General features: G+C 37.4%; 1 protein-coding gene and 1 non-coding gene across 2 annotated transcripts in view; one reads left to right on the forward strand and one right to left on the reverse strand.

The window, feature by feature from the left end:
• HECW1 (HECT, C2 and WW domain containing E3 ubiquitin protein ligase 1) overlaps positions 1-14,456 on the forward strand; it is a 328,209-nt gene that overhangs the window by 238,822 nt on the left and 74,931 nt on the right. Inside the window, exons 17-18 of the mRNA XM_049775686.1 lie at positions 3,481-3,586; positions 4,402-4,498. Of these exons, the coding sequence (XP_049631643.1) occupies positions 3,481-3,586; positions 4,402-4,498 (203 nt within the window). The remainder of the gene's footprint in view (positions 1-3,480; positions 3,587-4,401; positions 4,499-14,456) is intronic.
• On the reverse strand, positions 13,002-13,108 carry LOC126012895 (U6 spliceosomal RNA). The gene has a single exon (XR_007497241.1). It is a non-coding gene; the product is annotated as a U6 spliceosomal RNA (small nuclear RNA).

Here is a 14,456-nt window from a genome sequence, read left to right on the forward strand (position 1 = left end):
GTTTCAGATATTCATCTATTGGGTCAGTGCATTTTGGTGGACTTGGAAATATTTTAGGATTTCTCTCCATATCCCCAGATGTTAGAGTCTTCCTTAGTTTACCCATATTTCTTTGCATTTATTGGTTTGACTTAGAGTGCAGTGCCTTCTGATTTCAACCCCTTTTACCACCTGTGGCATGGGGCTGGGTCCCTTCTCTGGAGTACAGCTATAGGTGGATATGTTGGCTGAGGTCACTGAGGTTTGGCCCCTCGCACGTCCTCTAGTCAAGCCTGGTCAATCGCCCCCCCTTCCTGCCAGACGGTGCAGTTTCACTCCTGGCCACAATGGTAGCGGGTACAGTTGAGCCTAGATCACTCGCCCCTCCCCCACGTGATTGTCCCTTCTCTAGAGTGTAGCTCTAGTTGAGTATGTTGGTTGAGGTCGCTAAGGATTGGCCCCTCCCACATCATGGCTGGTTTTTGTCACTCACCCCTTCCACCACCAGGAGCCTGTGGCTATCTGCCCCAGTCCCGGATTATCACTGTTTCCCCACTTGGAGCCTGCTGCCCAAGTTCCACCTGTGTTCCACCCGAGTTCCTCCAGAGTCTCTGCTGCTCAGACCCCAGCTCACTGCTTCCCCTGCCTGGAGCCAGTTGTCCGAGTTCTGCCTGAGTCTCGGCCACTCGAACCCTAACTCACTGCTCTAAAAGGAAATTTGTATGTCCTCTTTAAACTTTTTGAAATAGGCAGGAAAGGGGTAAGACCTGGAGTGCAGCTTCAACTTGTGATTTGATTTTGTGGAGTCTAGGGAAGATGGCTCCCAACAGTCCCATATCAGGAAGTGTCCTCAAGCAGGGATTTCTCAGGAACCAAATATGGTAGCAAGCAAAAGTCCATGGTAAAGGGAGGTGAAGGCAGAGGGGTCACCAAGAGCAAATCAGTAGCAACAGACTGTCAGTTTCTTCTCATGGTGAAATTCTATCTTTTCATTTTGGGAGCTGGTTGGCATCCTGCAGGGCTGGGAAGAATTCTCTGCTTCATGAGGAGTTAAAGACTGTGAGTTAAAAAAAAAAGGGTTAAATGTGGAAATATAACATGAAGGGCTCAAAAAGGATTTGTAAGGTATTAAGAAAAAAAGGGGAGGAGGAAAGATTATCTATGATAGAGGGGACAACACTATATTACATAGACAGTATATCTATTACAGACAGAGATTAGACTGACATTGGTATGGCGTACACAGACACCCATACATTTATTTAGATTGGCAGCCAAAGGATAGATTCGTGAATTACATTTGAAAAGCTTTCGAGGCTGGAGAGATTGCATGGAGGTAAGGCGTTTGCCTTTCATGCAGAAGCTCATCAATTTAAATCCGATTTCCCATATGGTTCCCCGTGCCTGCCAGGAACAATTTCTGAGCATGGAGCCAGGAGTTTCCCCTGAGTACTGCCGGATGTGACCCAAAAACCACCAAAAAAAAAGCAAAACAGTTGAAAAGCTTTCCAGGTGATATGGGACAGAATACTTAAAGAGAAGAAGGGAAAAGGAGAGAGAAAAAAAAAAGTAAAGCTAGAAAGTCTGCTGTAAAAGGTTTTCCTGCACCCCCTTTTTTTCCTTTTGTACTGATCATGTTTGGTAAGGGTAAATTAGAAAACTACTTTTAAAGAAGGCATAATTCAGAGCTTCCCTTAGTTTTAGTTTAGATGTGTAGACTTAGGTATATCCAGATAAATCCATGTCCAACATGAAATATGCAGTCCACTTTGTAATTTCAGTTTGCTCATTTTCTATATTATTTTGGTTTGGCCTTACATTCCTAGGTAGTAAGACAAGATGTTCACCTCTCATGAGTTATGCATAAAAAATCTTAGACTGGCTTCAATTTTTTCCTAGTTTGTATGAATGTTTAAGTGCTTTAAATTACCTTCAAAGCACTTTAAAATATCTTAAAATGCTTATATATGCTAATACATTTATTTATCTTATGAAACATGACCAAACTTCACCAATAAAATTAGCATAATAAATGCAGGTCTGTGGTATAGAGGGAGTAAAAGTTATTTTCAGGCAAGTATTAGCTAGAATTCTGGTTCCATTTTTTTTATTGAACTTATGGGTAAACAGTTTTTTCTAAACCCCAGATTCTCTTTTTTAGATGGGCATTAATATCTTGAAGAGTTTTATGAAACTGTAAAATGCTATGTGAAGATTTCATAGAGAATGGAACCCAAATACCATTGTTTATTATAAGAAGAAATAGTGATTCTCTAAAAGTCATAGTGATTTTTATCAATTTCTCTTCTCACTTGATATGTGGTGGTAAAATAGAAAAGGCTGTCCTTTTCATGCTTGACTATCTAGGTGTAAAAATTTACCTACAAGTCCATCATATTGTTTCAGTTTGTCAATATACACTTGGTGGACTGATGTCTTTTTTAAAATGTCCAATTGATTATATTTGTAGATCTAGTCATTTTAGTTTTAACATTCTATTACAGTCTGAATTGCTATGGTTTGTTTCATGCATGCAATTCCTTTATTATTTAGACCACTATACTACTACACTGACTAGTGTAAATAACAGCATGGGCTCTTCAAAATGTTAAGTACTGTGTGTAAAAGTGATTTAATTCTTTCTGTTATTTATTTTCTGATTTTTATGTTATGTAAACATGTTTGTAATGGCCTTTTGGATGCAAGAAATTCTGGTAAAAAAAAAAGTGCAAATATAGAGACCAGGGAGATAGTAGAGAGATCTATACCCTTTTGTTGCCTGTAGACAACTCTTTGGGGTCCCCTGATCACCATTAGGAATAGTCCCTGAGCACAGTGCTAAGGAGTAAGAACTGAGAACTTCTAGTTGTGGCCCAGCCCACCATCTCACCCCCAAAAGTGCAAATCTATTTGACATTCAGTTTTGAAGTTCAGTATTGATTTTGGAAATGAGGGTAATAAATTCCCTTTACTATCAATATTTATCTTATTTAGTAATTGATCTTTAGTGTATTTCTAAAGAGAATCATTTCTTAATTTATCCATTATTTTAATTTATCTAGCATTCATGATACTTGATATAATCATATTCTTAAAATTCCTCTTCATTTTCATTTTTAACAATATTCCTTATTTTCTATATCCTTGAGGAATGTAAATTATTAATGTTTTTAGGGGGCCTGATTTATTTATTTAATTTACGTTTTGTCTTGACAGCATCTTTTACACCCACATTGAAAAATTGATATAGAGATCATTTAAAATTGGAGGTTTTCACTAATTATAATTCTTTGATATTTAAATTTTTCAATAACTGTGAATTAGAAATATATACATATATAGAATTAAGTTACAGGCATACAGTTTTTCAACACCATTCTCTTCACCAGTGCCAATTCTCCTCACTAATGTCATTAGTTTTTTTCTTGTCCCTCAGCCTTCTTCTAAAGCAGGCACTTTCTTCTCCATCGTTGAATACTGATGATTTTATTTTGAAATTAGGCTTCAGAAGTCTCTAGACACAGAGGAACCTCTTTATTGGCCAGACCAGGACACAGTTTGGTAGCTGCTATCCGAAGTCAACATCAACATGAGTTGTTGCCACTGGGTAGGTATCATGCCTTTGAAGTCCTAAATACCCACATAGTTTTGTTTTTTATCATCATTAATATTGTGGATTCTGTGTTTTATTTTCTCTTTTGTATGGTAGCTTCTTCTGCCCTATCCTTTTCTCCTATCCCATCCTTCAACTTTGTAACTTTGGCATCTCTGTTCCCTTCTTTTTATTCTGGATCTTCTTTCTCTTTAGTCTTTGTCTATTCAGTGAATTGTTAACTGAGATCAAGATAACATAGTTTTAAAAAGGCAATGAGTTTTTGTTATTATATACAGTCTTTATTTTAGACCTTTTATCTATGCAATGCTGCAGAGTCTCCTTTCTATACCTCAACTACCTCTTTTGAAAATATTTACAATTTTTATCAAGGTAAATAAAATGATAGTCTAAAGATATTTGGACAGTTCCATGGTCAAGTTATTAATATATATTTGAACTTAAAGATATTCAAACATATATCTGAATTTATAAAATATTTCCATAATAACTGTGGCAAAAATAATAAAAATAGAAGAAAGGGAATTGAACTTCACTCTGGAAGAGTTATTTAATTTTTTACCTGTTTATATGGGATGAATGTAACCAAATTCTTAGAATATAGGAAGATTAACTTAGATTTAGCTCACTTTCATTTTCATTTATACTCTTATACCACAGATATAAAATCCTCAAGAAATTAATATTTTGTTGAATATGCTACCTGCCCTTCAAATTTCTACATTAATCATGATTTTAAGCCTTTTGACCTTTTATAGCCTTTTGACCTTTTCTGCAAACTCAATAGTTTTCCCCTTTATTTTTTTCAGCATATAATGACAAGATTGTGGCTTTTCTGCGCCAGCCAAATATTTTTGAAATGCTGCAAGAGCGTCAGCCAAGCCTGGCAAGGAATCATACACTCAGGTAGGATCTCATTCCTTATCACTATAACTCCCGATTCTCTACTTGATCTTCTAAATAGTGCAACACTTCTATTAAGAAACAGAGAAAAATGACTTTTATCTGTGCATTTGAATATAACCTTAGTATTCAAAGTGACAAATCCAGGGTACTCAATGTTCTGAGAAATAACACAATAAAAGTTGGCATATAGGTTGATTGGGAAAGTGTGTTTGGTGTTACTGGAGATTCTCTGAGAGAAGAATGTGGCCATGAGACAGAAGGACCAGGAATGCCAGCACAGTACATAGAATATATCACATTACGACCATGGCAATGGGGAAACAACTCAGGCTTCTACTATGCTTAGAGAATGAAGATTATATCTCTGATGACCCAAAAAGTACCAACCACCTATATACTCTCTCATATAAGGACTTTAGAGAAGAAATACAGAGAATGTTCACAAAGAAAGAATGGAACAAACTGAATGTGCCACAAAAAGAATCAAGAGGAGTGAGAGTATAAATAAAAAACTTTAAACTGAAATAACAGGGCTGAAAACTTGGTGGGTGAAATGAAAATCTCCCACAGGGCATTGGAAGACAGAATCAGAAGTGCTAGAATATAAAATGCATAACTCCATATAATCAAAGAGGTTGGAAAAGAGTCTCAAAACAAATTATCCAACATTGGGAAAAGCTCTCAAAGAATGTGAACATACAAAAACATAATTCTTGGATAAACTTAACAGAAACAACTTAAAAATCATTGGAGAAAACACCTATGAACTATCAGCAAACAAAGACATCATTGCAGAGAAACTTCTAGAGCTAAAGAGTCATACAAACAAATCCTGCATCCAAAGAGTACCAGCCAAAAGAGATCCAAAGAGAAGCAACAGACATCCAACTCACAATGATGAACTCCAAAGATAGGGATAGAATATGGAAAATATCAAGATCTAAAAGGGAAGTTGCATTCAAAGAAGCATCCCTAAAATTTACCACCATCTTGTCACAAACCCTCAAGATCCAAAAGCAGTGTGGAATATAGTGACAAAACTCAATGAAATTAATGAATTACCAAGAGTACTTTTCCCAACCAAACTAACATTTAGGTTTGAGGAAGAATACACAGCTTCACAGATAAACAACAGCTTAGAAACTTTATAGACTCAAGAACAGCCTTTAAGGAAGAACTGAAAGATCAGCTTTAAGACAAGACACACCAAACTCTGACTGAAAGATGACACTAATTCTCATGACAACCATCTCTTTCAACATCAATGGACTAAATGAACTAAATGAACCAGTTATGAGACACAGAGTAACAAAATGGATCAAAAAGTTGAATCTATTGAGTTGCTACCTACAAGAAACACATCTGAATAGTCAGAACAAACACAGACTCAAATTCAATGGTTGGAAGATAATCAGTCAAGCAAATAATTCCCTTATAAAGGCCAAGTGCCATACTAATTTCAGATGACACAAACTTTAGAATTTATAAAGTTATAAGGGAAAGAAATAGACATTTCTTAATAATTAAAGCAAAGAAATAAATAAGGAAGAAACCAGTCTCCTAAACATATATACATTCAATGAGGGACCAGCAAAATATCTAAAACAACTGCTGACAAACTTGAAGGAAGATATCAATAACAACATGATAATATTGGGAGTTTTCAACACTACTTTGTCACTACTTGATAGATTAACCAGGCAGAAACCTAACAAGAAAATACTAGCACTGAAAGGAGCAATGGAAGAAATTGGCCCAGCATAATATATATGAATTATTAATCTATAATACTTTATATTATATATAAATATACTATATAATATATATGGCTCTCCACCCTTAGAAAACTGGATACACATTTTTCTCCAATGCACATGGGTCACTCTGCAAAATAGACCATATGCTAGGCCATAAAACATGCTTACATAAAATAAAGAGAATAGAAATGGTCCAGAGCAGTGGACAAGGAGTAGGGCATTTGCCTTATGCATGCTAACCTAGGATGGACTGCGGTTCAATCACCCAGGGTCTCACATAGTCCCCAGAGCCAGGAGCGATTTCTGAGTGCATAGCCAGGAGTAACCCTTGAGCATCACTGGGTATGGCCCAAAAGCAAACAAACAAAAAAAGAAATTGTACATACTACCTTCTCTGAACATTAGGCAATGAAATTAGAAGAAAACAAGCAGGAAACATAACAAGGACAAAAAGATTTTGAACCTATAAATTAAACAGCTCACTACTGGACAGCCAGAGACAAAATCAAAAAAGAAATTAAAATATTCCTGGAAACAGACACTCGCATGAACATTTAGTAGAAATAAAAAATGATCAGACCTGAACATCAAACCCAAAGTCAGCGACAACAGAATCTATAGTCCACAGCAAGCTGTACAAGTGGGTACCAGTTACTCTAGTATTCTGGGGGGTAAAGGAGAGAGATATGGGATGCATGCTGGAGGGACAACATCACTGGTGGTGGGAATGCCCCTGATTCATTGTCACTATGTACCTTAAATATTACTGTGAAAGATCTGTCATTCACTTCGGCCTCAATAATAATAAAAACAGAAAGAAAATATTCCTGGAAACAAATGAGAATGAAGATGCAAATTATCAGAATCTGTAGGACACACTAAAGTGGCACAAAGAGGAAATATATAGCTTTGTAAGTATCTTCAGGAAGGAAAAAAGGGCCTGCATAAATAACTTAATTTCACAGCTTATAAAACTAAAAAGTGATCAACAAAATGAACCAAAAATAGGAAGACAAAGGAAATAATAAAGCTGAGAGCAAAAATCAGTGAATGGAAAACCAAAACTAAACAACCTGAAAGATCAATGAAAGCAAGAGTTAGTTCTCTGAAAAAAATAAACAAGATTGATAAACTACTAGCAAAATTCACAAGAAAAGGAGAGGGAGAAACTTGGTACACTAAATCAGAAATGAAAACAGGCAGATTACTACATATAATACAGAAATTCAAAAGGTAATCAGAGACTACTTTGAGATAATCTATGCCACAAAACATGAGAAAATACTCCATGACAGTGAGACGAAATACCACTGTTCAAACTAGTTGAAGCAGAGATTAAGAAATAGGATTGAAGGGGCTGAAGAGATAGCACAGCAGTAGTGCTGTGCCTTGCATGCACCCAATCCAGGACAGACTGTGGTTCAAATCCTGGCATTCAATATGGTCCACCATGCCTGCCAGGAATGATTTCTGAGTGCAGAGCCAGTAGTAAGCCCTGGTGCTCGAAAACCAAAAAAAGAAAGGAAGGAAGGAAGGGAGGGAGGAAGGAAAGAAGGAAGGAAGAAAGGAGAAAGGGAGGGATGGAGGAAGGTAGGAAGGAAGGAAAGATGGAAGGAAGGAAGAAGGGAGGGATGGAGGAAGGTAGGAAGGAAGGAAAGATGGAAGGAAGGAAGAAGGGAGGGATGGAGGAAGGTAGGAAGGAAGGAAAGATGGAAGGAAGGAAGAAGGGAGGGAGGGAGGAAGGAAGGAAGGAAGGAAGGAAGGGAGGGAGGGAGGGAGGGAGGAAGGAAGGAAGGAAGGAAGGAAGGAAGGAGGGAAGGAAGGAAGGAAGGGAGGGAGGAAGGAAGGAAGGAAGGAAGGAAGGGAGGAAGGAAGGGAGGAAGGAGGGAAGGAAGGAAGGAAGGAAGGAAGGAAGGAGGGAGGGAGGAAGGAAGGAAGGAGACAGGAAGGAAGGAAGGAAGGAAGGAAGGAAGGAAGAAGGAAGGAAGGAGACAGGAAGGAAGGAAGGAGGGAAGGAAGGAAGGAAGGAGGGAAGGAAGGAAGGAAGGAGGGAAGGAGGGAAGAAAGGAAGGAAGGAAGGAAGGAAGGAAGGAAGGAAGGAAGGAAGGAAGGAAGGAAGGAAGGAAGGAAGGAAGGAAGGAAGGAAGAAGGAGAAAGAAATAGGATTACATTAAACCGAAAAACCAAGAAACTTCTGCACTTTTTCCCTAACCTCTTCTTTTGGTATGTAAAAGCCCACCTGGAATACAGTTCCTTCCTGGTGGATTTGGTTCTGGGAATAAAGAAAGAACAAATCGCTTTGGGCTCTCTAGAGGCAGAAAGGCCATGAGGAAAAAGCAAGCTAACTCCGATAAATCTTGTCCTGACTGGCTTGGTATTATTTCTCTACTGCTACCCCTTTATCAAACCCATCTGCCTAAGGGGTTAGAAACATGGTGCGTTTGTTGTGCAGTCTCAACAACTCATGGATTTCTATTTTACATTGGTGTACATCTTAATATTTCTTTACTATTGTAATAAAAACCACAGACCAACAAACTTATCAAAATTAGAAATTTATTCTTGGGGCCGGTGAGGTGGCGCTAGAGGTAAGGTGTCTGCCTTGCTAGCCAAGGATGGACAGCGGTTTGATCCCCCGGTGTACCATATGGTCCCTCCAAGCCAGGGGCAATTTCTGAGTGCTTAGCCAGGAGTAACCCCTGAGCATCAAATGGGTGTGGTTCGGAAATCCAAAGGAAAATAAAAAAAGAAATTTATTCTCAGAGTCAATAGTCTTGAAGTCCAAAATCAAGGTCACAACAGTAGAGAACATTCACAATAGGATGAGATTCTCTTGAATGACAAACCTGTGTCCTTAAATGCTCAAGGAACTAGGAAACTGGAATCTTTGTAAAGGAACTTACTATGCTATTCATCAAAAATTTGCTCTCAAAACATATTATTAAATCAAAAGCCCCACTTTTAGCACTTAACATTGGATATTAGAATTGAAACATCAATTTCAAAGTGTTAAATTATTAGACTATAGCAATGTGTTAGTGAGATGGGAAATATGTAGAAGGAACTGGCTTTAATAGAGGAAGGTCATTAAAACTATTAAAATCTCTTGAAATTTTGATGTCTTTTGTGTGTGTAATGAAATTACTACATCCCTGAAAACATGGGTTGTTGTTGTTTTGGGTTTTTTAAGTATTTAAAAATCACTTTACGGGCCCGGAGAGATAGCACAGTGGCGTTTGCCTTGCAAGCAGCCAATCCAGGACCAAAGGTGGTTGGTTCGAATCCCAGTGTCCCATATGGTCCCCCGTGCCTGCCAGGAGCTATTTCTGAGCAGACAGCCAGGAGTAACCCCTGAGCACTGCCGGGTGTGGCCCAAAAACCAAAAATAATAATAATAATAAAATAAAATAAAATAAAAATCACTTTATTTAAACACTGTGGTTTGCAGGGTTATTTAAAATACATTTGCTTGTTTTTCCCCACAGTTACAAATTTGTTCATTATTAAGTTTTAGTCATACAGTGTACAGCATCTTTCACCAATGCACTTTTTCCACCACAAATATCTCCAGTGTTTATCCCTTTTGCCCCATAACCCTCCCCTGCTAACTCTGTATAAAACATTTTTCTTCTCTCTCTTTTTTTTCCTTTTAGACACTGTAGTTTGCAATATTATAACTGAAGGAATATCATTCCAGTTACTTTATCAACACCCAATTCAGCACCCAATTCTTCTATAGTGTGATAATTTCCAGTTATGATTGTCATGGTGGTCTCTTCTCTGCCCTAACTGAACTTTACCACTATTTTGTCAAGCTTCCTAACATGAACTGGTCATCCTGGCCCTTATATCTATTGTCACTATGACCATAATATTGTTGTTCTATATTTCACAAATCAGTGTGATCATACTATGTCTATCCCTCTCCCTCTGACTCATTTTGCTCAGCATAATATTCTCCATATCCATCCACATACAAGTAAATTTAATTTTCCCTAACAGCTATTCCATTGTGAAGATGTACCTCAGTTTCTTTGTCCACTCAGTCATTTGGGTTGTTTCCAGATTCTGGCTATTTTAAATAGTACTGTAATGAATATAGGACTGCAGCTTTTCTGCATTGTGTTTTTGAGCCCCTATGGTAGAATCCCAGAAACGGGTATTGTTAGGTTACATGGAAGCTCAATTTCTATTTTTTTTTTTTTGAGATATATTATTTTCCACAGAGGCTGGCCTAGTCACCATTCTCACCAATAGTGAATAAGTTCCTTTTTCCCCAAAAGAGAAATAGTTGTTATTTTTTTTTATGTGTGCCAGCCTTTGTGGTGTAAACAGAATTGATTTTTAATGAACTGCTTTGATTTGCATCAAAATGATGATTAATTATGTGGAGCATTTTTCACTAATGGTGATTTTTTCATTAATAATGATTAATTTTTTTTAATTTTTTACTAATGATGATTAATGATGTGGAGCATTTTTCATGTGCCTTTTGCTCATCTATATTACATTTTAGAGGAAATGTCTATTCATTTATTCTACTTTCTTTTGGATGGGGTTAGATTTTTGGTTTTGCTAAACTCTATCAGTGTCTTGAATGTTTTGGATATAAATTCCTTATCTAATGAATATCAGGTGAATAGTTTTTCCAACTTTCATGGTAGTCTCTTTAATCATAGTCACTATTTCCTTTGAGGTGCAGAAGCTTCTTAGTTTTATGTAGCCCCATTTGTTTATCATAGCTTCCTCTTGGTTAGTGATGTTTCATCCTTAAGGATACCTTTAGCTTCAGTATCATGGAGTGTTCTGCCTATGGTTTTCTCTCTGAACTCTATGGTTACAAGACTGATATTAAGGTTTTAATTAATATTCAATTGACTCATGCATGATGTTAATAGAGATCTGAGTTCACATTTTTGCATGTAGTTGACTAGTTTTCTCAACTCTGTTAAAGAGACTTTCCTTTGCTCCACTTCATATTTTTTGTCCCTTATCAAAGATTAATTGATCATATTCCTGCTTGTCCATCTCAAAATATTCCAGTCTGTTCCATTGATCTGAGGGTCTGTCTTTATTCCAAAACCATGCTGTTTTAATGACTACTGCTTTATAGTTTGAAGTTTGAGAAAATGATACTTCCCATCTTCTCTTTTTTTTTTTCTTCAAGAATTGCTTTAGCTATTTGTGGAGGTTTATTGTTCCATATGATTTTCAAAAGTATTTGGTCCATTTCTTTGAAAAATGTCATGAGTATCCTTAGAGTAACAAGTTTTAATTATCCTTATAGTACATTACGTCTGTACAATGATTGGGAAATTACCATTTTAAAGATGTTAATCCTTACTATTCACCCAATACTCATCAGATAAGGGGCTAATCTCCAAAATATACAAGGCACTGACAGAACTTTACAAGAAAAAAACATCTAATCCCATCAAAAAATGGGGAGAAGAAATGAACAGACACTTTGACAAAGAAGAAATACAAATGGCCAAAAGACACATGAAAAAATGCTCCACATCACTAATCATCAGGGAGATGCAAATCAAAACAACGATGAGATACCACCTCACACCCCAGAGAATGGCACACATCACAAAGAATGAGAATCAACAGTGTTGGCAGGGATGTGGAGAGAAAGGAACTCTTATCCACTGCTGGTGGGAATGCCGTCTAGTTCAACCTTTATGGAAAGCAATATGGAGATTCCTCCAAAAACTGGAAATTGAGCTCCCATACGATCCAGCTATACCACTCCTAGAAATATACCCTAGGAACATAAAAATACAATACAAAAAACCCCTTCCTTACACCTATATTCATTGCAGCACTATTTACCATAGCAAGACTCTGGAAACAACCAAGATGCCCCTCAACAGACGAATGGCTAAAGAAACTGTGGTACATATACACAATGGAATATTATGCAGCTGTCAGGAGAGATGAAGTCATGAAATTTTCCTATACATGGATGTACATGGAATCTATTATGCTGAGTGAAATAAGTCAGAGAGAGAGAGAGAAAAACGCAGAATGGTCTCACTCATCTATGGGTTTTAAGAAAAATGAAAGACATTCTTGCAATAATAATTTTCAGACACAAAAGAGAAAAGAGCTGGAAGTTCCAGCTCACCTCAGGAAGCTCACCACAAATAGTGATGAGTTTAGTTAGAGAAATAACTACATTTTGAACTGTCCTAATAATGAGAATGTATGAGGGAAATGGAGAGCCTGTTTAAGAGTACAGGCGGGGGTCAGGTGGGGAGACATGGGACATTGGTGATGAGAATGTTGCACTGGTGATGGGGGGTGTTCTTTACATGACTGAAACCCAAACACAATCATGTATGTAATCAAGGTGATTAAATAAAATATATATATTAAAAAAAAGATTTTAATCCTCCCAATCCATGCACAGTGTATGTGTTTCCATTTCCTTTTGTCCTGTTTTATTTCTTTTGGGAGGGGGTTCGGTCACACCTGATGGCTCTCAGGGGTTATTCCTGGCTCTATGCTCAGAAATTGCTCCTGGCTCAGGGGATCATATGGGATGTCAGGGATCAAAACTGTGTTTGTCCTGGATCAGCTGAGTGCAAGGCAAATGCCCTTCTACTGTGCTACCACCAGGCCCCCTGTTTTATTTGTTGAAACAGTGTTTTGTAGTTTTCTTGTATATATGTCTTTCACCACTTTAGTTAAATTGATACCAAGATCCTTGATTTTCTTTCTTTTTCTTTTTTTTTTTTTTAAATATGGAACACTTCACGAATTTGCGTGTCATCCTTGCGCAGGGGCCATGCTAATCTTCTCTGTATCATTCCAATTTTAGTATATGTGCTGCCGAAGCGAGCACAAGATCCTTGATTTTCTAAGACAAATTGTGAATGGAATTTATTATTCTTTTTTTATCTCATTATTTATATATAGAAAAGCTAAGGATTTTTGTATATTAATTTTAGGTCCTACATATTACTATACAAATCTACTGTTTCTAGAAGCTTTTTTGTAGTTTTTTTCCCTTGGATTTTCTTTTTTTTTCTTTTTTTTTTTTTTTTTTTTGGTTTTTGGGCCACACCCAGTGATGCTCAGGGGTTACTCCTGGCTGTCTGCTCAGAAATAGCTCCTGGCAGGCACGGGGGACCATATGGGACACCGGGATTCAAACCAACCACCTTTGGTCCTGGATCAGCTGCTTGCAAGGCAAACGCCGCTGTGCTATCTCTCCGGGCCCTTTTCTTGGATTTTCTAAATATAGTACCATGTCATCTGCAAGCAGAGAAAACTTCATTCTTTCTTTCTGTCTAGATACCCTTATATATTTTTCTTGTCTGGTTACAATGGTGAGTATTTCTAGTACTATACTCAATAGAAGCAGTGAGAATGGGCAACCTTCTCTTGTACAGATCTTAAAGGAAAGGCTTTTAGTTTTTTTCCTCATTGAATATGTTTGTCGTGTGCTTTTTGTAAAAGGCTCTACTATATAGAGGAAAGTTCCTTTAGTTTCTATCTTTTTGAGAGTTTTTGTCATGAATACATGTTAGATCTTCTCAACTGCTTTCTCTGTCTGTATCTATTGATATGATAATATGGTTACATTATATTTTATTGATATGGTGCATTATATTGATTTACATGTTATTTTTACCATGCTTGCATCTCTGAGATGATTATTACTTGGTCATGGTATATGACTTTTTTTTAAATACTTTGGTATTCTACTTGCTACAAGTTGTGGTGGACTTTGTACTTGTGTTCATCAAGCATGTCATTCTGACAATCTTTTTATTTTAGTGTGTCGTCTGTTTGTTTTGGTACCAGGATGATATTAGCTTCATAGAAGCTGTTTGGAGTATTTTAGTTTCTTCACTTCCAGGAAGAACCTGAAAAGGATTAACTGTAGGTTCTCTTTAAAAGTTTACTATGGGGGCTGGAGCAGTGGCACAAGCAGTAAGGCATCTGCCTTGCACACACTAGCCTAGGGCAAACCGTGGTTTGATTCCCTGGCATGCCATATTGCCCCCCAAGCCAGGAGAGATTTCTTTTTTTTTTTTTGGTTTTTGGGCCACACCCGGCGTTGCTCAGGGGTACTCCTGGCTGTCTGCTCAGAAATAGCTCCTGGCAGGCACGGGGGACCATATGGGACACCGGGATTCGAACCAACCAACTTTGGTCCTGGATCGGCTGCTTGCAAGGCAAACACC

This window comes from Suncus etruscus, chromosome 6, assembly GCF_024139225.1.
Source record: "Suncus etruscus isolate mSunEtr1 chromosome 6, mSunEtr1.pri.cur, whole genome shotgun sequence".
NCBI classification, from domain to species: domain Eukaryota; kingdom Metazoa; phylum Chordata; class Mammalia; order Eulipotyphla; family Soricidae; genus Suncus; species Suncus etruscus.